Source organism: Condylostylus longicornis, unplaced genomic scaffold (assembly GCF_029603195.1).
Source record: "Condylostylus longicornis isolate FDR11 unplaced genomic scaffold, ASM2960319v2 ptg000001l, whole genome shotgun sequence".
Classification (NCBI taxonomy): domain Eukaryota; kingdom Metazoa; phylum Arthropoda; class Insecta; order Diptera; family Dolichopodidae; genus Condylostylus; species Condylostylus longicornis.
The window spans coordinates 3,126,589-3,148,789 of record NW_026577970.1 but is presented as its reverse complement, the minus strand read 5'-3'; the positions used below and the strand labels follow the sequence as shown (position 1 = coordinate 3,148,789).

Genomic DNA, 22,201 nt, shown 5'->3' with positions numbered 1-22,201 from the left:
TAAATCGAAGTGGCTATTTTTTGAGAAGAAATATTAAAATAAATTCACACTTATTATAAAGCAGGTAAAATTTAGAAAATATATTTGAAAAATCAAAAAAATATATTAATATTTTCATTGATAATTATTTTAAAATTAAAAAAAAAGCGGAAAAACAACAAGCACATCCTTCGCCTTCAACTTTTTATATGTTACTGAAAGCATTTCATTATTTTTAAGTGAACAGCTTTTTTTTCTCATAGGGTAAGTTAACTCAAGATATGGGGAGTAACTGTGGTGTCAAGTTGAAAATATAATTAATGAAAGATAATTCTTAAATATTGATATAAATACATAGTAAAGAAAAAATTTGAAGAGGGAATTAGAAAATAATATCTAAAATACAATCAAATATTATTTGTTAAATACAAATTTTATATACACTTCTAAATTTTACTTCTATTTGTGAGAAAAATTTTTAAAACTTAATATATTACCTAAGTAAAAAAATATTTAAAAGGTTTTGGAAAAGACAATAACATATTTTTATGACCGGATTTGAATATTTTTTTATTTTGAAATAAATGGTATTTTACCAAATGACTCGAAAATTCCGGCTGTAAAATAACAGGTATTTTAAAATTTTTGTTCTTTATGTAATATTCTTTCCGTTTAGAATTAAGATAGGTCATACATACACATGCAGGGACATTTTATAAATAGATTGCTCTTGTTTACCTGCTAATAAAATATGAAAAAAGAGCACAGCAAAATTTTTGAAGCACTCAATATAACATGTTTGAAATAGTTTTAAAATAATTATTTAAAAAAAAAAATTATTGGAAGTAGGTATATACTTATTTATTTTTAATAACTTAAAAACTAACTGAAATTATTTGAAACAATTTTATAAGTAACGTATGAATAATCGAAATGAGATAATTCAAATTGTTGAAATGTGTCAACCTATATTACTTTTAATGACATTTTTGTTAGCCGACACTACTCAACTTACCTTATTGGGAATTACAAAATGTGCATAAAAAAGCATACATCTTTCCTCATTAACATTTGAAACCATACTGAAATATGAATTTGAATTTTTTTTTCATTTTTTCTTTCCTCCTACCTTTCTTTCTTTTTCGCGCAATAGAATTTAAATTGGAAGCTTTTTAAAAAATGTGTATAATATCCTGAGATTTTTTAAAATATTAAACTCTTTTTTACTTAAAAAAAAAGAAAAAAATAATAAAAAATATAACACGATCAGTGGCATTTAAAGAAAAAACCAGTAACGAAGCCAAAAATTCGTCATATTTCGTAAAAAAAATTGAGTATTGGGACTTGTTAAAATAAAGACATTAACATAGGATAAAAACCGGCATAAAATCTGATAAAATATCAACTTTTCTATTTGAGTTGATTACACTTAGTCCGCTCGCGGCTCATTTAAAATGTACTATTTCCATTGGAAAAATAGCTCTCTAATGCGTATTCGAAACAAATTTTCTTTAATCAATACAGGCCTTCCTCATTACCATTTTAAAAAATTCGAAATAAAATTTAAATTAAAAAATTTTCATAGGGTAAATTCATCCGACTCTAAGCATATTTACCTTTTCCTACAAAACTTTACTGAAAAGATTTTCGCTCGTCTAGAATAAATACAAAAAATGTTCGACAAATCAAAACACGTTTGTTAAAAAATGTACGTTCGAAAATCATACCATGGCTTAAGTTCTAAAACATTGTTAAAATTTTTTTTTGTATGCTACAAAAATATATGAAGTTTGAAGAAAATCATAGCATAAAAAGAATAATTTGTTGTAATTGGTTACATTTATGTATTACATACATACATATGTATATAACCAATATAATTTAACAAATAATTCTGCAAAAGTAAAAATTTTTGGTTGTCGAAAATCTATAACTATGCATAGAAATATTTTTAAAATTTCTGTTAGAAAAATCTAAAAAGTAGCAATTAAATGCCTTTAATTGGTTATTTCTCCTATAATATACGAAAATTTAAATAAAAAAATGTAAAGTAAACAAAAGCGATCTACTTCTTCTTTAGTTTTTTTTCAAACAAAAAAACAATTTCATTGGAAAATAAATTGAGAAAAACGTTTACACGACTAAAGCAGTTCGGCGGATTTATACTAACCTGGACAGTGAAAAAAAAAATAAAAATTTCAAAATTACATTTTTTAGCATGCTAATTATAAATTACAAGTCACAGGTAGTATGAATAGTAAGTATGTTAAGGATTAAAGTTTTATTTTTGTACGTTACTTTACCTTGCAGATGTAATCAATTTGAATGTTAAACTTCAAGGAAATTTTACAGCAGCTTTTTTTCTAAAAAATGATAGCTTGTATAAGTTATATCCTGCAGTTATCTACCTGTGTTGCCAAACCTGTTGTAATAATTGAACTGAATTAAACTCATCATACATATTGAAGTAACTGTACAAACATTTAACTTTTAAAATTTTAGAAGAATTCTTATACACTTTTCGAATTTGAGCATATCACAAATTAAGACGAGACAACAAATTAATATTGTTAATTTTATGAAATTAATATTCGAAATTTAGAGTCTATCTCGCTTTTTTACTCGATAAGTGAGAAAAAAGTGAATAACTATCATGTACTTGTATAACGTAATTTTCGAGTGAGAAGAATTATTTGGTGTTGCGTATCTCGTTTATTTCTAAATTTATTCACTTTTGTCTTTGAAAGTAAGATGTTCAGTTGATAATTTGCAAAAATCCAATTGAAAAAATGAGTAATCTTATTGGAAAAGTCAAACATCCATTAGAAAATACTGAGAATTATGTTTTTAAAGTGAATAAAAAGTGAATAAAAAAGCGAGATACACGATCAGGCTGTAAAATTCTAATTTTCTTTTGTATTGAAGTTTTATCAAAGAAAGTGAGTTGGTGAGTATTTACATACCTATTGTAAGTTTAATGAAAACCAATACATAATGCAGAGCTTCTGTCTATCTTTCTGCTGTGGATTTTTGAGTAATCGGATTTTTAGAGTTAAGGCATGAAATTTTTATATCTAAAATTTTTTCTGTTTCTGTAAAATGCATTGGTATAATTTATGTTCTTCATAGATTATGTGTGTACTCTAAGTACTTATAAATAAAACGCTGGTATATATGTACTTCATGTACTTATGTATGTACCTAAATTTGATTTAGTAACAATAAATTTTTTTTAAAAGCATACAAGAGCAGAATATAAACTTGTAAAAATAAAACCAACAATATTTCAATTTAAGTAAAAAAACTTTAATATATTACAAATATTATAAAGGTATTTTTATGTTCTGTACAATTTTTCAATTACTTTTTCATATTTTTAGATAGGTACGAAATTTATTTTGTATCATACATACAATATATAAAAAAATGGAGTGGTGCATATAAATGATTCAATTAATAATATGTATTAAATTTAAATTTTTATTTAATTATTTAAAATTTAAGTCCTAGTTGAATTAAAAAACATAAAAAAAATCATTTTGGATTTTATTTTTTCATAATTATTTAGATTTCATTAAATTATAATTAAATAACCTTGTGGATTTTATGATTTTAAAATCTCGGTTAAAAAACAGTTTTTCACTATTAATACGCTTTGAACATTATATACATCTAAATACATACATACATATTTTAAAATCTATAAATAAGGATGCTTAATACATAATATTTTTGTATAATATTGAAATGAGTTGTATACTGTTAAATTTTATTTGTTGCGGATTAGTATAAAAAATTTTTAAGAGTAAGATGATTATCCTGTCATTATCGTGTTATTGAAAAATAACTCTTTTAAACGGTTTTAATCAAAACATGCAGGAGCTATGAAAAAGAACTAGGTCTCAAAAACGTGTTCGAAGGTAACGATCACATTTTAATTTTTTTTTTTTCATTTGAATTTATCATTCGATTAAACTATATACTTAAGCGACGGTAGTTTTTGGGGATGAATTTTTTTTTACATATTTTGAATTAATAAAAATTTAATATTAATATTTTTAATATTAAAATTTCGTTTTTAATTTTTTGATGTTTGTTTATAAAAAATCAAATAAAAAAAAAACAAATAAAAAAATAATTGATCACTTAGCAATGAAATTTCATTCAATTTACAGATTATTTGAAAAAATCTCTAAATATTTAAGAAATAATAGATATGTATATATACAAATAAAAATTAAGATATAAACTAAGATAAAAATAAAAAAAAAATTAAAATTAAAACAATATCTGTACATTTATATAAAACAAAAATAATAATAAAATAAATTACAACTAATTTGGCTAAGAAATTCTCTTTTTTCGATTTGGCGATAAAATTTTCAGCATTGTTACAACTGGTGCTTCAAATGATAATGATACAATAAATGACAGTAGATAAGAACAAACCACTAATCCAAAGAATGTTATGACCTATATATAAAAAAGGCAGAAATTAGAATAACATTAACATGAATTTAATACAATCATACCATTGAATCAGATCCTAAATGTAATGGTGCATCAGAATTTAATGCTAAAGCTCTTATAACAATTGGATGTACTAAATATGCACAATAGGTTACTCTTGAAAATGGATAAATACATGATGCTGATAATAATGAATTTATAAAACCACCATATCCAGTTGAACAGGCTATTGTAATCCATGCTAATGATAGTGCCCATGCTGAATGGCTTAGTGAACTATATGCAGCTGCTGTTACTTGTGATAATCTTGTATTATACAATCCAAAGATTAATAATAATAAAACAGTAATTGATGTTGTCCATCCCAAAAATACTGTCATTTTATTCATACGAATTTTGCAATTCGATTTAAATAATATCCAACCAACTGACATACCAATCAAATATGGACCTAAACGTGTCCATGGTTTATCATAAATTTTATCAAATAATGCTAATGGGTCATCTGTATTTGGCATATGATTATGTGTAAATGCTATTATTGCTGTTGTTATCCATGATGATATCAAAAATAGGGCTAAAGTTATTGTTGCAATTTTCAAATGACGTACAGCAACAATTAATATTATTGCACCAATAATATAAAATTGTGTATCATTAGCTAAATACCAACTCCAGAGCATGCACTAAAAATTCAAAAAAGAAAATAATATTTAAACTGTGTAGAAAGTAATATATGTACATGTAGATATGTTAAAAAAAATAAAATAATTTAATTTACCATGTCATCTACAGGGAATAGTGTGTTTATGTATAAAACATTTCTCCACCAATATTTTGGGCAATTAACATGATCTAATGTTGGGGGCTCAAATACTGAATTCGAGGCTAAATATTTCATTGAAACCTCAACAATTCCAAGTACAAACATATAAGGAGCAGTTAACCTTCAAATAGTTATGATAATATAGAAATAATTAATAAATAAATAATTATAAAATTATACTATGACTTCTATACCTTACAAATCTGTATCCAACTAAACCCAAAAAGTGAAATGTTCCAGCTGTTACTTCATTAACACCCTTGGAAAGTTTCTTTAATTTACCTTTAGCATTTGTTCTAAAATATATAAAAGAAACAAGAAATCCACTAATGAAAAAGAATGTGTCAACACTAAATGGTCCATTTGTGACAGCTTGAAATAAAAAATTCTTTTCAACTTCTTTTCTTAATTCCATATTATCCGAATATTTGAAAACAACAATACAAGTATGTCCCAATATAACCCAAGCCATTGAGATAGCACGAAGACCATGTATTGACGGTATTGTATCAGATCCAACGTTACGATCACAGATTGCATTAAAATTTGTTATAATCGAAAATGATAATAATAATTCAGAATAAACACTTAATTTTTTTGGTTCATGTAATTGTAATTGAACATCAGTATGTGAATCGGTTTGTGCATCATGATGATTAATATGATGAAGATGGTGGTGATGGTGGTGGTGATGATGGTGTAAATCAAGTGGATGATGATTATTTTCATCATTTTGTGGTAAACTCAATACTAAATTCAATTCTTTTAAATCTTTTTTTAATTCTTGTGTAACTGTATCGCTATATTCTGATGAACCTGAGCAACCAATACCGGATGATGTTTCACTGTGTGTTGTTTCTTTATCATCATCAACAATAATTTTACTTTTATAACGACGTATTAAATAAATATCATATATTGTACCGAAAATCATTAATACAAAAACAATTACTGTGACGAAACTAAAATAAAAAAAAAATAAATGTAGTTAGTTAAATAATTCAGAATATTCTGTTTTTGTGCTCTATTTTCTAAACCATTTTATATTCGCAACTTACAACAAAATTAAAAATGTTTTATCGGACCACATGTTGTATGGATTTAAAGTTGGTGATCTAATATCCATTATTGTTAACTCTCTGTTTTGTAAATCAAATTGTGAAGCTTCCGTCAAATATTTGACATCATTTATACCACAACTTGATGGTAAACAAATTCCAATATGAATTGTTCGAATCTATGCATCAAAAATCATGAAAAAGAATTTACATAAGTACGAATAATTTTTATATATTTTTATATGTATATGTATGTATATATAAAAATCAAAATTTACCAAATGTGCCATCATTGTTTCATTAACACGAATTTTTAATACATAAAATCCTGGCATAAATGGTGGATTTTCATGTTTGATGTGTTTCATATGATAATGTCCTTTACCGTATGATATATCATTCTTTTTAGATTTAGAATTTTCTTTATGGTTGTTAATTTCATTCTGTTTTTTATAAATACTCTGGCATAGAGACAAGGATCCCATCCAATAATTATTACCGTAAAAGAAACCAGATGTATAATGTCCAGAAGCGTCATCAACTGAAAAATAGAGATAAAATAAAATTTTTTTGGTAATTTTTTGTTTAATACAAGTAGCAATTATTTTAAGTAAAAGATTAAATGTATTAAAATGATATTAATTGAGTCACCGATCAATTGAAAGAAAATGAATTGTACTAAATCTGATAATAAAGATTTGGTTTTTATGAAATTGGCAAATATGTTTGAAAATTTTCATTGTTTTTTTATCGACTCACAATAATGTGTCAGCCATATGCGATAATAATGGTTTTGCTATCAATAGTGAATTTATATAAAAAATTCATTTCCTAGATTTATTTTTTCAAAAATTGATGACTGATTGTTTAGGCATATAGTTAGAAAATCATTCTACATGGAAGTTGTCTTTACATACAAATACCTATAGATAGAATGCTCAAGTTGAAATTTAATATTATTTGGACTTGCGAGAAGCGTTACATTGGATTTCAATTTAAAAATTTCTGAAAAATGTGGTTCGCTTATTGCATTGAGTTCCACAGAGCTGAAATAAGTTACTTTTTCTGTGGTAGAAAATTAATTTTGTCAAGTTTTCTAGATAAAAAAATTATACTAATTATTCATGTAAAATTTAATAGGAATTTTTTTTTTTTAGTTTCCTACACGTTATTATAAAGTCTACTTATGTATGTTACGAGAATATAAATCCCAACTTGTTATTAACAATAATCTAATACTATGCATTTTTTAATTTTAATTTAATTACATTTTAAATAATAATTAAATATTAGTAGAACAATATTTAAGTTGTTTTAAATACGATATAAGTCTATATTATTGTACACATACATTCACATATTGTGCGCGAAGGTATTTTTTTTATTTTGTCCTAAAAATTTTAACAAGTTGTGCTAGTTTCTCTTAAATGCAATTTCTCTTATTTTTAATACAAAAATTCCTTCTCTTAAAATGAAATCACAAAATACGATAAAAGAGTAAGAAGTATAGAAGAGTATTCAAAACATTTTTCCATGAATTTTTTTTTTGAAGATGGTGTTATGTAATATTTGAAGGTAAATTTTATAATACGTTGTTGAATATTAAATTCATTTCATGGAATACCAAATAGTGAAGATATTCTGAAGTTTTGTTGTTGGTTAGCTTTAAACTTGATTTGGTAGCGCATTTAAATTTATAATTTAATTTTATTAGAAGATAAATTTATTGTTATACTCACTTTCTTTGCAGTATAACAATATTTTTTTATTGAATCAGACTTTTATAATCTTCAATCGTTTAACTTAATTATTTTATTTTCAAAATCATTTATAATTGCTTTGTTCTTGACTAATATTTTTTTTAATAATTTGACAATTGTTTTTCAAAGAATTTTCTTTTGATTTAATTTTTTCCTTCAGTCGTTCACTGTACATGCTCGTATTTCAACTTGTTCTACAATTTTTTAGGAAACTAGTGCATCAAGATTTCAGATCTCAAAAGTTATCCAGAGAATTACCTCAAAAGAATAGACATAACATTGTTATGTATCATACTTTTGAAAAGAACGAAAACCGGCCCTCATCAGTTTTGTAAAAAGCTCTCTTTATTTTACGAACTATATTTATTTTAGACTTTTATTTTGAGGAAATTATTTCAAAGCTCTGTTATTTTTAACTCAGCATTTCAGTTTTGCAAAGCTCAAAATTAAGCCTTGGAGTTGTTTTTACCACAAAAAAAAATTGGTGCCGTATATTCCCGAAACAAAAAATTTTCTAAATTTCTTTAAAAGGGAAAAGCTAGCCAGTAAATGCTATGCCATCAAAAAACGTAATTTTTTATTTTAACTCACTTATTTAACCGAATTTTTTTTTTTCATATTTTACCAGGGTTCGATCCAAATTTTCCATTTTTATTAAAACATAAAATTGGAATCAAAAAGTTGTAATAAGGGAAGAACGTCATCAATTAAGTTATGTAAAATAAATTACCCTGTCAATCATACGTACTCTTAAGTGCATCTTAGATGCATCTATGATTTAATACTTTGTCTTTTGTTGTAGAAATTAAAAATCTGCCCTTGAAACCAAATTTATGTATTTTATAACATTTTATACAGGCATATTCAGTAAAATTCTGGTCGAAAGTCATTGTTCATGCCATTTTTTTTTTTAAATAATAAATAATTACAAATGCAATTGTTTGATTGTGAAGTTTTTTGCTAAACTAATACTCGTAACTATGATGGACGTTTTAATGATGAAAAATGGCTATTATTAAATCTAATAACAGCTTACTTGCGGAGTAACTAAAGTAAAAAATAATAATGAAATTATAAGAAATTAAATGTGAAATAAATAAATGCATTTTCATAAAATTAAGCATACAACAATGCTCAGTCTAATTAATTTTAATTAAAGTTAATTATTTCAGCTTGAAGTCGCCCTCAAACAAATTCAAATGGTTTTAATAAAGTTCTGAATTTATTTAAATTCTTGAGACATAACATAAATCTTTTAAAGTCATTAATAACTCTTTCGAAGTGGAAAAATATTAAGAATTTTGGATATTTATTTTTAATGGTGGATTTGTAAACAAATTAGTATGAGATTATTCTTGAAGTAAAAACTGCATTAAAAAAAGATTTCTTATTTGCAAATTATTAATATTTGCTAGTAAAGTATAAATATTAGAGTTAAAGATATCAATATTTGTTGCATTTAAATAAAAAATAAAAATAGATTTTAAAGCTGAAGATTTAGAGCAAGAAATGCATACAATTTTAAGAACGCAAACTGTATTGTTAGCTTTGCAAACACTTTATTAATTTAAGATATTAGTAATACAAATGTACTGCAACAAAGCAATTTCAAATTTATTTATATTATTAGTGGCGTTGAGCTTTATTTGAATATGATTTGATATTTGTCATTCGGTTAAGTTTTTGGTTCATATTTATTTTTTTATAAATATGAAAATCGAAAAAGTTTTAAAATTTAAAATAAAAAAAGGGAAAGATTTCAAATTTTACTTGAATAAATCATTTTAAATGATCACTTTGTGTATCCGCGAATATTCGAATCACATAATGAATGTGCAATGAGCAACGAGCAATGTTGCAATGAGCAATGAATAGGACCTGTGTTCATTGAATTATAACACTCAGTGTGTTAATTTTTCACATGAATCCTATAAAATGTATAATTTTTGCAATTTTTGGATTTAAAAACATCTTTTCCAAGTATTTGCAATATTAGATATGTAGATTTCATCCAGAGAACTGTGTCATTTGTACAAAAAAGTCACTTCAATTTTAATCTAAAAATTTAATTAGAAATGTTTACATGTTTTTTAAATTTTTAGCGCTCATTCCAAACAAAATTATAGGAAAAACAGATTTAGAAGAGAATCACATTTATAGACATAATTTATCTGTGGAAAAATTAAAATTCGATGCCTGTTAACAGACAAAATCTTACAATTGCTTTATTTTACATTTTAATTACATTTGCAATTAGTAGAAAATAAGAACATAATGAATACTTGTGAAAATTTTAGAAACTATATAATAGATTAAATATGTACAGAATAATATTTATTTAATTTTTTTCTTCTAATTGACGTCATTAATGAGAAATTAGGCTCCATAAATGAAATACCATTACTTTCCTATATTGAAATTTAACAGTTTTCAAAGGAAATATTTTAAAAATATAGATTAATAAATAAAAATTTAGATATTTTAAGTTGAAAACGGAACAAGAGCGATTTTCCGCGACGAAATGTATGAGTTCATATAGAATACACATATTTAAATGGCACTGCCTAGAATCAAACGAAATTACCGCATACCTTTACCAAAGGCTTTACGCCCTTTCATATCAGCAAATTTAATAATTATGTCCGAATAATCTAAAAAACGTGATATTTCATGATTAATATTTATAATTGTTAGTTCATTTGGTCAGTCTTGACACATGGTGAATTATTTCATTGTAACTTACGCACAATTGAAAATATTTAACATCTCTTCATTAAAGACATACTCTGCAATTGAAATATGTTGTTTAAAATATTGAGTTGTTAATTTGAGGCCTTGCAGATAGTGAGGCACAGGGTGAATGACCCTATTGACCCCCCCCCTGATAGAACCTTTGTATGTGACATTATATGCAAAATACTGTACAGTTGATTTTACGGTTCCAATAATGTTCTGGGATAATAACGAAAATCGTCTGCCGCTGCCGTTCTCTGCTCTTGTTATGTTTTTAAAATTAGGAAATAAATTTAAAGAAAAAATGCATTGCAGTATTTTGTTTAGATTAAAGACTTTCATAAACTGCAATATTGCAAAACAATAACTGCGGATTGAAAAAACAAAATGATGAAATATACAATATATTTTTAACTATTCTACAAGATCAAAACATTTCGCATAGTTTGAGTGCGTGTCTCTTACTAATTTCGCTGTATTTGGAAAATTTAGTTAAGTTTGAGAACCCTTGATTTGCAATATTAATTCGTGAATACATTGCGTTTATGTAAGGCCTATTATCGTAATGTGTGTACTTTATCCAGCCTAAAAATATTTGGAACAAAAAAAATTAATATTTACTCACTTGTCTTTTTTAATGTAAAAGATGTTTTCAAATACATACAATACAATTAGTAATTTAGACTCAAATAATTAAACAAATTTTATAGTTACAAATATTTTTTATAATATTAATGACATACATTTATAATAACGCGTGTGTATGACTAAAGCTATAATTAATTCTTTTTTTTTAATGTTTTAATCAATCTTTTGTATACTCGCTAATATGATTATTAATTTCACATCTATTTAGATTATGAAAATATGAAATTTTACAAACATGTACACATACATATATACTAATTATGAATGTTTAGATAATAATATTTAATAAATTAATATAAAAAACAAAATCTAGGTCGAATATGGGTAAAGAAATTTCTTGTTTTTTTTTTAATGTAGTTTCTTTATTATTTTATAAAGAGATAAAATAAATTTCTTCAGAAAAAAAATAACAATAAAATGAGAAAAAAAATTTCATCACCTAAAATAAAAAAAAAAAAATCACAGAAAACAAAAAAATTCGAAATAACACGAAAAATTTTTTAACTTTGATTTGCATCTCTTTTAACAAGAGAAGAAACAAAAAAGAAAAATTGTTAAAATCGTGACTAAGATTTCATAGTGGAATTGGAATATCCACATTTATTTACACATAATGTCTACATGTTTAAATGCATTCGTATTTAAACATAAGTAAAGTAAATTTAAACAAATTTGGATCAAATCTGTGATTTGTAAAGTAGCAAATTTCCTACAAGTGAAAACCATTCTAAAAAAACAAATTTTCATTTAAATTATTGTCATTATTCAATAATATACTAAATTACATCGTAATGATAACATATATAAAAACATAAATTAAAAGAAGAATTAACATGATGGCCCGGGTGCGAGCTAATTGGTTGGTCAGGTATGATAAAAAATTTTTATTTTGATGTCAAGACATTTATCGTTATTTTTTGGTTTCATAGAAATTTGGAAAATATTCAGGAAAAAAAGAAGCCGAAAATCGAAATTTTGTGAATTTTGGGAGGTGATATGAGCTAGAAGGAATTAGGAAAAAAAATTTTTCTTTAACGAATAACTTATTTACAGACTTATTACGTAATACCAAATTTCTTGGCATATTACATTCACAATACAAAATAAGCCTATTAAATAAACAAATTTTTCAACAAAATCCATTTGTGTAAAAATTTGAGTTTTTTATTTTTGCAGTGTTGAAGTTTTGCAGCCAGACGCTTGGGTAAATGTACGACAAATAATAGGACGAACGGACAAATTAAAACTTTCTTTTTTTCTAAAATTTGGTGGAAATGTACTAAGAAGCGATTGAGTGAACGGTTTTTGTTTTTCTATTTTTGCGAAATCATCTTTAATACTTAGTCTATATGAATATAATTAAAGTATTTTTTAAATTATTGATTCAAAACGTTGGCTGTCTATAGGTTTTTAACTTCATTTTTAGTTTTTTTTTTCTTTTGTAAATAAGTTGATAATTTTGAAAAGCTTCTTTAAAAGATTATTTGTATAACAGTTAAATCTGAGTTTGTTTTAAACTATACGACAATGTTATTTCTATGATAATAATTGCAGAAATTGGTTATAGAATACACATTATACACATACCTATGCAATTGTATATTTATATATAATTAGTATTGTTTAATTTAAATCCGTCATATTTATGTACATTTGTGCGTATTAATTTTAATTGAATATGAATTAAAAAAAAATCTGATGTGGTCAGCACATAACCGGCATTTGGTTAACTGAAAGTGTTGCAGAAGATTATGAAAATGCGTTTTAAACACGTCTTTACAATTTTAAGGATACTAGTAAGCTTCTAGTTAACATACATAAAAAAATGTGAATTTAGCTCTTAGTAGAGTTTCATTCTGTGCCGTTCGAATTATACGAAAAGTTCGTCGATAACTTCTGGTAACAGCCAGAACTCAAATATTAAATTTCAAGAAATTATATCAATCCGTTCCGTAGATATAATAGAAAATCTAAAATCGGCCCGCAGTTTGGTTTCCAAGCCTTGATCCTAAATTTATAGATTTATTGTTTTAACATCTTGAATTTAAATATTAAATTTCAATGAAATCGGTTGATTGTTTTTCTTGATACACGTAAAAATGTATATTTGTCCCGTAATAAACGTCCAATTGCTCACACCTGATTTCTTTTAAAAGTTGGGAGTAAATCTGTTGAATATTTTCTTCAGAATCATCAGAAATGTAAAACAAGCCCGTTAAAAGATCCACTTGTTGAGTTCTATCCCAAACGTTGACCAATTTGTGGCATGGTCAAAATAAACTTACATGTAAAATTTCATCAAAATCGATTCAGTCGAACTTGAGATACACGCGTGCACACACAGACATATAAACAGACATACCGACAGACCAACAGATCAACAGATCCACTGACCGACACCTCTCTAAAAACAGTTTATTTACGCTTCCCTACTATGAAGAAGCGCGTTCACAAAGAAAACTGAATATGCAAAATTTGTTGCCAATAATCTCCTTTATTGTAAGCGGTCGGTAATATGTATGCATGTATTTAAAAATTTTAGACTAATAATGATGAGGAAAATTGGAATTCTGAAAATAAAATTAATGTTTTCTATATTAAATCTGATATCTGCTAAATATTCTGCATAAGTTAATATGCAGAAGAATGTATTTAACATTTGAAATATACCATTAAAAAATTTTATCATTCTTTGCTTCTTAATATTATTAAACGCCGTAATAATAAAGGTTTCGTTACTAGTTTAATCTTAATTCATCTGTTTCCTTTTGCATATATTTCATAAGTACAAGATACTTATATTTATATTGTATTTAATAACATTATAATATTTATAAAATTATTTTTTATATAATGAATATGAAAAAATTAAAAAATAAATTTGCAAATTGAAATTTTACTGAAAACAGTTTCTCACTTGAATCTTTTGTTTTTGGTCGAAAATAATTAAAAAAAAAAATACAAAATTTATTCAATTATGAATCACATATTGTAGTAATGAAGGAAAAAAATTGGAAAGCGAAAGTATAAATTAGTAGTAGCGCCTTCGGCATATTTAAAAATTAATTTGATATTTCAAGTTCTCATTTCGAATTATTTTCAATTTTTATTTTTTTTGAGTTATTTTTTGTACTTTCTTGAGAATTATGGGCTACCTCTTTTGTTTTGTTATTAGCTGCTGAAATTCAAAACTAAATTCAATATTTACAAAGGAAAAGTAAAACTAGTTATGTGTCATGTCATTGGTTTTTTTCATATTGTAATTAATGAGAGTAAAATAATAAAGAAGAAGTAAAAGAATAAAGTCACGTGTAAAAAATATTAAAAATTAATTTGAAATTTGTCATTACTATTACGTCATTCAATATTTAAAAAAATTTAAAATTTTTTTCCTAATTTATTATTATTTTTCAATAGATTTTACTAAAGTTAATATTATTTATGACGTCAAAATAAGTTGAATGACCGTAACCCTTATAATAAAAAAAAATACAGTAACAATTCATACCCAGTTCAGAATAAAAAAATTTTCGATTATTTAATTATATTTAGCAAAATTTTAAAAAATTTGAAAATAGTTTGCTTATTACTTTCTGTTCGTCAGTTCATCCGTTTCTTTGTTTGTCAGTTCATTTGTTTCGCTGTCACTCTTTGTATGTTTTTTTGCATTTGTTTGTGCAGTTTAGAAATTCTTTACGAAGTGTTTATGATTTTTAATATTTACTGTTGAATAAATCAATTTTAGTTCTTTAAAATTCCTGAAGTCTTTCAGTAAAAGCAAATTTTGAAATAAATAAAAGTTCACTCTCCATTTCTTATAAACACGCTCTGATATATAGCTTTTAGCTCTTTAAATATCGTTAAAATATTCGTTAGTGTTTATTTCATATAAATTTACGATTAAACGTTTATTAACATTTCGTCTATTAAACGCACTTTTTACATACAATTCTCATACAATTTATTAATTTATTAATGTTTTTTTTTCTTCACTTTTCAATTGATTTAAATTTTAATTATATTTTTTATGCTTATATATGTACATTTCTATTTAAGTTAAGTGAAATATAAATTACCACTTAAATTTTTATTGAAAGAATTTTATATACTTATGTATGTAAGAAAATTAATAAATTATGTATGCATTACGACACATCGCCAATAAAACAGAGTAAAGTGCATGTACATGATGATGAAATGCAAAATAAATTAAGAAGTAGGTTTATTATTATGTCCTCAATAAAATATTTTGTGAGTATTTTGTATTTACTTGAATTTCTTTTTAAGAAATCTATGAAAAAAACACTATAAGTACACAATTGCTTATAATTAAATGTTTTATTCGAATTGGTACATAAATAATATTTTTATTTGAAGGTTAAATATAAAAATTTTTAATTAAGAAATAAGTAGGGTTTTAAATTAATTAATTTAGTGCAAAATCTTGAAAATGAATACGATTTTAAAAAAGTAATTCTCCTGATATCGTAAATATATAGAAAATATTTAAATTAAAAATATTTGTAATTGATAAAAATGAATAGAAGCAGTTTTTATTTTGTGCTTTAAAATTAAAGTAATTTTCTTCTGTTCTTTGTGTTTTCGAAAAAAAAATTTTTATGTATTGGCTTGCAACACGAATATCATAAATACGCACACAGATTGTGTAAGAAAAGTGTAATTTTAGTAAAATTATAATTCTAATTTCTTTGAATATCCTCTCACAATCTTACCATATATATCCTAGAATCCTAGATTTTTGAAAATTTAAACTCTGTGTCACAATTTTTACAAATTGTGAACTTATGTATTAAAAGTATTGTTGAATGTGCTTTAAATGTAAGCGATTAAGACTTATTCCTTAAAAATAGTTCGGAGTTACTTATTGTTGAGAATCTTTTGTTTTAAAATAGAGTTGATTTTGTAACAGATATCAGGTGTCATAGGACGGCAGTGATCATTGGTCTTATTCAAGAGGCAGTTGATTTCAATTACTTTAGAGATTTGACGTAATTTGAGAGAATTGAAGTTATTACTTAGTTCGATTATTTTATATATTACTTGACCATTCGAAAAAGGGGCTCGCAATCGAACATTCAATGGTCAGAGCCATGTAATTTTTTAATAAATACTTACTAGAATATTTTTAGAAACCACACTATATAAATTCAACAGTGATATTCGTACAACAAAAATCTAAAATCTCTGAAATTTTGTTCGAAAAATAGAGATTATGTAACGAACACTTGACAGTCTTCAAAACTCTTTGGTTCGCTAAATAAGTTTTTAAATATATTAATTGTTCATTATTTAAAGATTTCACTGTATTTGATTTCAAAACAATATGATACACATTTAATTTTAAACAAGTTGAAAAAGTCAGATTGAAAAAAAAAAAACTTGATTTCAATCCTTGAATGAAATGTTGTTTGACTTTGTTAATCAGTTTTTTTTTAGCGATACGGTGTATGGTTGCAATTTAAAATTGTAAAATTGTAAATCTTACAAAACGTGTTTTTTTATCGTCGTCTATGCGATCACATAAATTTTTCACTTTTTTATTTTATTCTTTTATATTTGAAAGCCACTCTTTGTTTTCCTACAAGTTATTTAACGACTTCCTATATTTCAATTCCTGATCTAATAGACTTTATAACATAAAAACCAATCCTTTTTATAATTAAACGTATATTTTTTTCTTCCGATTTTTACTTTGTTTTCTTGATTGAATTTTCCATTTGAAATCTATGAAAAATTGTATTCATTTTTTTTGCTGTGCTTTATTGTAACATTAGTTATGCACATACACAGCTATATTATGAATAATGAAAATGCTATAAGTAGAGTGTAGACAATTGTACTCAGACGGTAATTATTTAATCTGTATTATGGCATTAGTCTTAAAGTAACGATACTTTCCTGTTCAATCTATTTTATTATTTATGATGTGAAATAAAGAAATTACACAAAATTTATGATTTTCGCTGTTTTACAGCTTTCATATTTTGCATTGGTTTGTATTTCAATTTCATTTGTTGAGTCTTAAAGTCAGAAGAAATTTTTGTTTTGATTACTGTAGCTTTTAGATTGTATAATAAAACTTATTTGATGTTTTAAATGGGGTATTAGACTGACAAATCAGCTGTTCTACGAATCACTTTTAAAGTTTCTGTTATTGCATTTTCCCATTGTCATTCATGATTACTTTCACTTAAGCTTTTGTTAATTTTTTGTTCATCCTCGAGAAAAGGTTAATGTTATATTTTTAGTTGCGTAAAATATTTTGTATAATATTTAGGGAATCCTTAAGTTTTTTTCTAATATTGTATAAATAATATATAATTTTTATCTGAGATCACACATCCATTTGATTATTTCATTTTATCTTCTTTGAAAATTTTGAAAAGAAGAAAGTATATTGGAATCATCTTTGGCTTTTGCATATATGTGTTACAAAATCCACCGTTTTAAATAGTGGAAAAATTCTTAGCTAGCAGTTTTAATATTCTAGCTCAGTTTTTATTAAACTAAATCTGAAAATCCGAAATATTTCACACAAAATCAAAAGTTTAACAATATGCATTAGTTAAATTTCACAAATTTGGTCGAACATGGGTGTATATTGAGCGTATTATGCGAAACTTACATTATGCTTTCGAAATTGAAAGTTTTGATTAAAATTCCTGAACATGTCTCCTGAAATTTTCAGTTGAAACTATGTCAAGATAAGAATTGTACAAATCCAGTTTTTTTTCTTAATTGTTGTTAAATAGCAACTGGCACTTGTAATTCATAAATTAATCTATGTCTATTGCTAGTCCACAAAATTTCATTAATAGCTTACTTTTTAACAAAAACAAAAAATTGACTTGAATAGCAATTATTCAAGTTCACTTTACCACATCATCGCGGTTAATGAAAATAAAATAAAAAATATCCAATAAATTGTTTTCGTTACATAAAGAGCATTTCTACAAATGCCTATAATAAAAAACTGTTATGCAAGTTCATACAACGTGAATTTTTGAGAATCAGGCATCTCATTTGAATACCATCCTTATTACTTGTATAGTGGTGTGATTTTGCTTTATGATAAACGAAAAGAAAAGGAGTTATTGTGATTTTCAAAGTCTAAATTTTTAAATTTTGTGTAACTGGTTTGAATTCACATGGTTTATTAAATTATCTAGACAAAAAAGGAAATTTTAAAAGAAAAAAACCAACATAAAAACTATTATAAATGCTTCCGTATTATTAACACGTATTTTTGTACAACGAATAAAATAAGCCTACTTCTATGTTGTTCCTAATAAATGTGATAAAAATTTATAAAACTTGATTTTTTATTCCGGTACATAAGCATTTTGCAACTGTTGAATAGTGTTGTTATACAAAATAAGTAATATAAATGCATAACATGTGAATAATGAAAAAAATCGGCCAATTTAATTTAATATAAAATATTTGTAATTACGTTTCGGAGAAGTTTAAACGAATTTTATTTATCTTCTAATCATGTGCAATATTGTGAAGGCAAACTATAAATCAAGAATTATTGTTCGTTTTATATTCAACACGTCGAAATATAGAATGACTCCAAACGAATACTAGAAATTAAAACGAAATACTGGAATAAAAATGAAAAATTTCTATAATCTTTTTACCCTCTTTGCAGGAACATAGTGAATCTCGTTGATGAGTTTAAACGTTTTCTTGCATTTTCTAAAAGACTGAGAACAAGTATTATGTTTCGCTGTCTTGCATAATCGGACTGCAGTATTTTTAAAATTTTAAATACGACTTCGAACACCATGTAAATTTAAAAATTTCGTAATTCTGTTTTCTGATGCAGTTACGTTATTAATTCTGAAAAAAACATTACAGTTTAATTTACACTTCCAATGCTATCTAGATCGCTAACAAATTTTTTCCAAAATACATCAGAGGCAGTTTCAAAAAATCTTATGATTGCAAGGAGTTACCTTTAAATCTTTTAACTATAACTTATTTTATATCTTAATTTTACTACAGATAAACAAAAAAATCATGAATAAAAAAATTCTTGCTTTAACTTTCAATAAAAAAAGAAACAAGCGCGTGTTACTTTTCAACATTCTCAACCTATTCATTATGCCGGTACGGCTTATATTATTAGTAAATAAACTTATGTAATATTAAGAAATATTCACACAAACACTGCCAACACTTTTATGAATGAATTTAGAAACTTTAATTTAAATGATATTTTTCTATTTTACTTCAAATAGCAAAAAAAAAACAAAATAGTAAGAAAATAAAAACTGGTTTAAAGTTGAAATTTTTTATATTTTTTATTTTATAATCTTCTAAAAAAAATAATGTGAAGTCTTATAGGTGACCGCACAATATCGAGTTCAATGATTTTTTTTAGAATTTTCTGGTCAACTTAAAATATTGAACTTTTAAAATTATTTGCAAATAATATTATATAATGGCAAGGTTACTAACAAAAGAGAAGAAATAAAAGCGAAATTAAAAAGTTACAAAGATTAGGTGAAGTTCTAGGGCGTTTTGTAAAAAAAAATGCTGAAATAAGATGCGATTAAAAGAGCATGCGCATTTAATCTTAAGTTGAAGTGTAAAAGGTGAGAGTTCGTTGCATAATATGAGAATATAGAAACTGTGACCGTTTTTAGTGTTATTCATTTAATATTTAATTAATTTTTTTATTTTTGCTTTAATAATACAAGAACGTTATTAAATAATTTTGGCTTCAAAAAAAGCCAAAATTACGAGTATTTAATAACGTTCATTTTTATCACTTTTCCAAAAAACATTTTGAAAAAAAGGGCTTGTTAGTTTGACTCTGTCAGTCCCTCTATTCGTGTGTCTATTTAAAAAAACTTCTACATCGTCGGCAAAACTGTGATACCACGTAAGTGCAAATATTTCCAAAAGTACTTTACCAATTTTCTGTTTAGGAAATGTCAAACAATCCATCTTTTAAATTTATGAAAATATGAAAATTATTTAAAGAATATGTAATTATTTATTAGTTTTTACTGTTTCGTAAATTTTAAAGATTGACTGTTTGAGATTTCATAAACAGAAAATTGATAAAGTACTTTTGGAAATATTTGCACTTACGAGGTATCACAGTTTTGCCGACGACATACTTTAAGATAGAAAGCTGAAATTTTATACATAAATAAATTTTTAATGAAAACTTATTTCTGTTGAAGAAAATTTTTAACTAGTCGTATCTTCTCCCTCAAAATTCTAAAAATGTAACTTTTTGACTGTTTATTGTAACGAAACCACTAACATTTTTAAATTCTGCAAACACAGAAAAATATCAAAGTATAGAAATAACAAAATGGTCGTTAAAATTAACCGTTATCAGTTCATTTCCAATTTTTAATATCGTTTTTCTTCCAAACCATGAAGTTTTTGGTGACTGACATTTTAGTAACTCATAAATACTAATTAAAAGCTTATTTCTTAGAAAAAATTTCCGCCCCCAATTTCCCTCAAGATATCACATCTCGAGATTTTAAAAATTTTGATTTTCGATTTTTTATATTTTCGAAACTGCAATCTTTTGCAAATTTCTATAAAAGTAGAAAGCTAAATGGAAATGCCATGCTATCAAAAATATAATTATTTCTTACTTTATAGTCGAGTAAAACCATTAAGTTACCACCTATTTCAATTTTTTTTTTGTCTCATCCTAAACGTATGCAATCTTTTGAAAAATTATTTGGTGTATAAATGAAAGTAATTTAAATACCTAACAGTATTTTTATTTTAATAGTAATATTGCTGAAGGGAAAAGTGCTCTTTGTAAACCATTAGTTTGAGCCAACTTTATTTTATTCATCCCCTTACAACACAATTGCATCTTATACAATTAATTACATTGATAATTCACTATCGAAAAGACCTTCAAATTTTTTTAAGAGAATTATCAAAAATATTTTGCAACATTTTTTCAAAATTTTAAAATACAATATATTTGCGAATCTTTAATAAAATTTTATAGAATCGTAATAAATATGTTTGTACGAATTTAGGTGTGTATTGTGCGAATTTGTGTAAAAAAATTATACTGTCACACGTCAAAATTGCCAACTTTTCTGTTAATATTTTATTTGTCTCCTCTTTTTATCTTATAAATGTCATCATAAAGAGTAATTTCATTTTAAATTATGATTGTTTTGTTTTTGCACACATATACAAATATTTAGAAAAATTATTGCATTACCATCATTATTAAAGTATGAATATATGTAGGTATAAATAGAAATGATTACAATGACCAAAACCATCCGTCCAAAAAATCGAAACATTTACAAATTTGGCCTTGAAAAGAATTATTCAAAAAATAAAAATATAAAAAAAAAATACTGAAAAAAGTAATTTTTTTGTTTAATGTTAAAAATTTTATTCCCTCTCATTTGAATGAATTTCGTTGAAAGGAAAAGTGAAAATATAATGATAAAAAATGAAATGACAATAATGAAACAAGATAGTTTTGTATACATGTGTGAACACACACATATTTTTATGCGAGTATAGTAGCGTTATATATTGCTGCTGCCGATAAAAATACAAACGAGTATATTTTGAACTAAATAAGCCCAAAAAATCGAAAATGCTTTTTGATTAAATTTCCAATTAAATGAAAGTGAAAAAAAAAGACGAAAAAATTTCAATTGACCGCATTGACGTAATATTTGCAAAATCTC

At 24.8% G+C, this 22,201-nt stretch overlaps 1 protein-coding gene across 1 annotated transcript in view; it reads right to left on the bottom strand.

Annotated features, from left to right (window-relative positions):
- Positions 1 to 4,323: 4,323 nt before the first annotated feature.
- Positions 4,324 to 22,201, bottom strand: part of LOC129618977 (nose resistant to fluoxetine protein 6-like) — a 54,537-nt gene continuing 36,659 nt past the window's right edge. The window contains exons 2-7 of the mRNA XM_055534023.1: positions 6,612 to 6,874; positions 6,334 to 6,512; positions 5,470 to 6,237; positions 5,231 to 5,396; positions 4,512 to 5,135; positions 4,324 to 4,452 (exon numbers count right to left, since the gene is read on the bottom strand). Coding sequence (XP_055389998.1) covers positions 4,324 to 4,452; positions 4,512 to 5,135; positions 5,231 to 5,396; positions 5,470 to 6,237; positions 6,334 to 6,512; positions 6,612 to 6,874 — 2,129 coding nt within the window. The remainder of the gene's footprint in view (positions 4,453 to 4,511; positions 5,136 to 5,230; positions 5,397 to 5,469; positions 6,238 to 6,333; positions 6,513 to 6,611; positions 6,875 to 22,201) is intronic.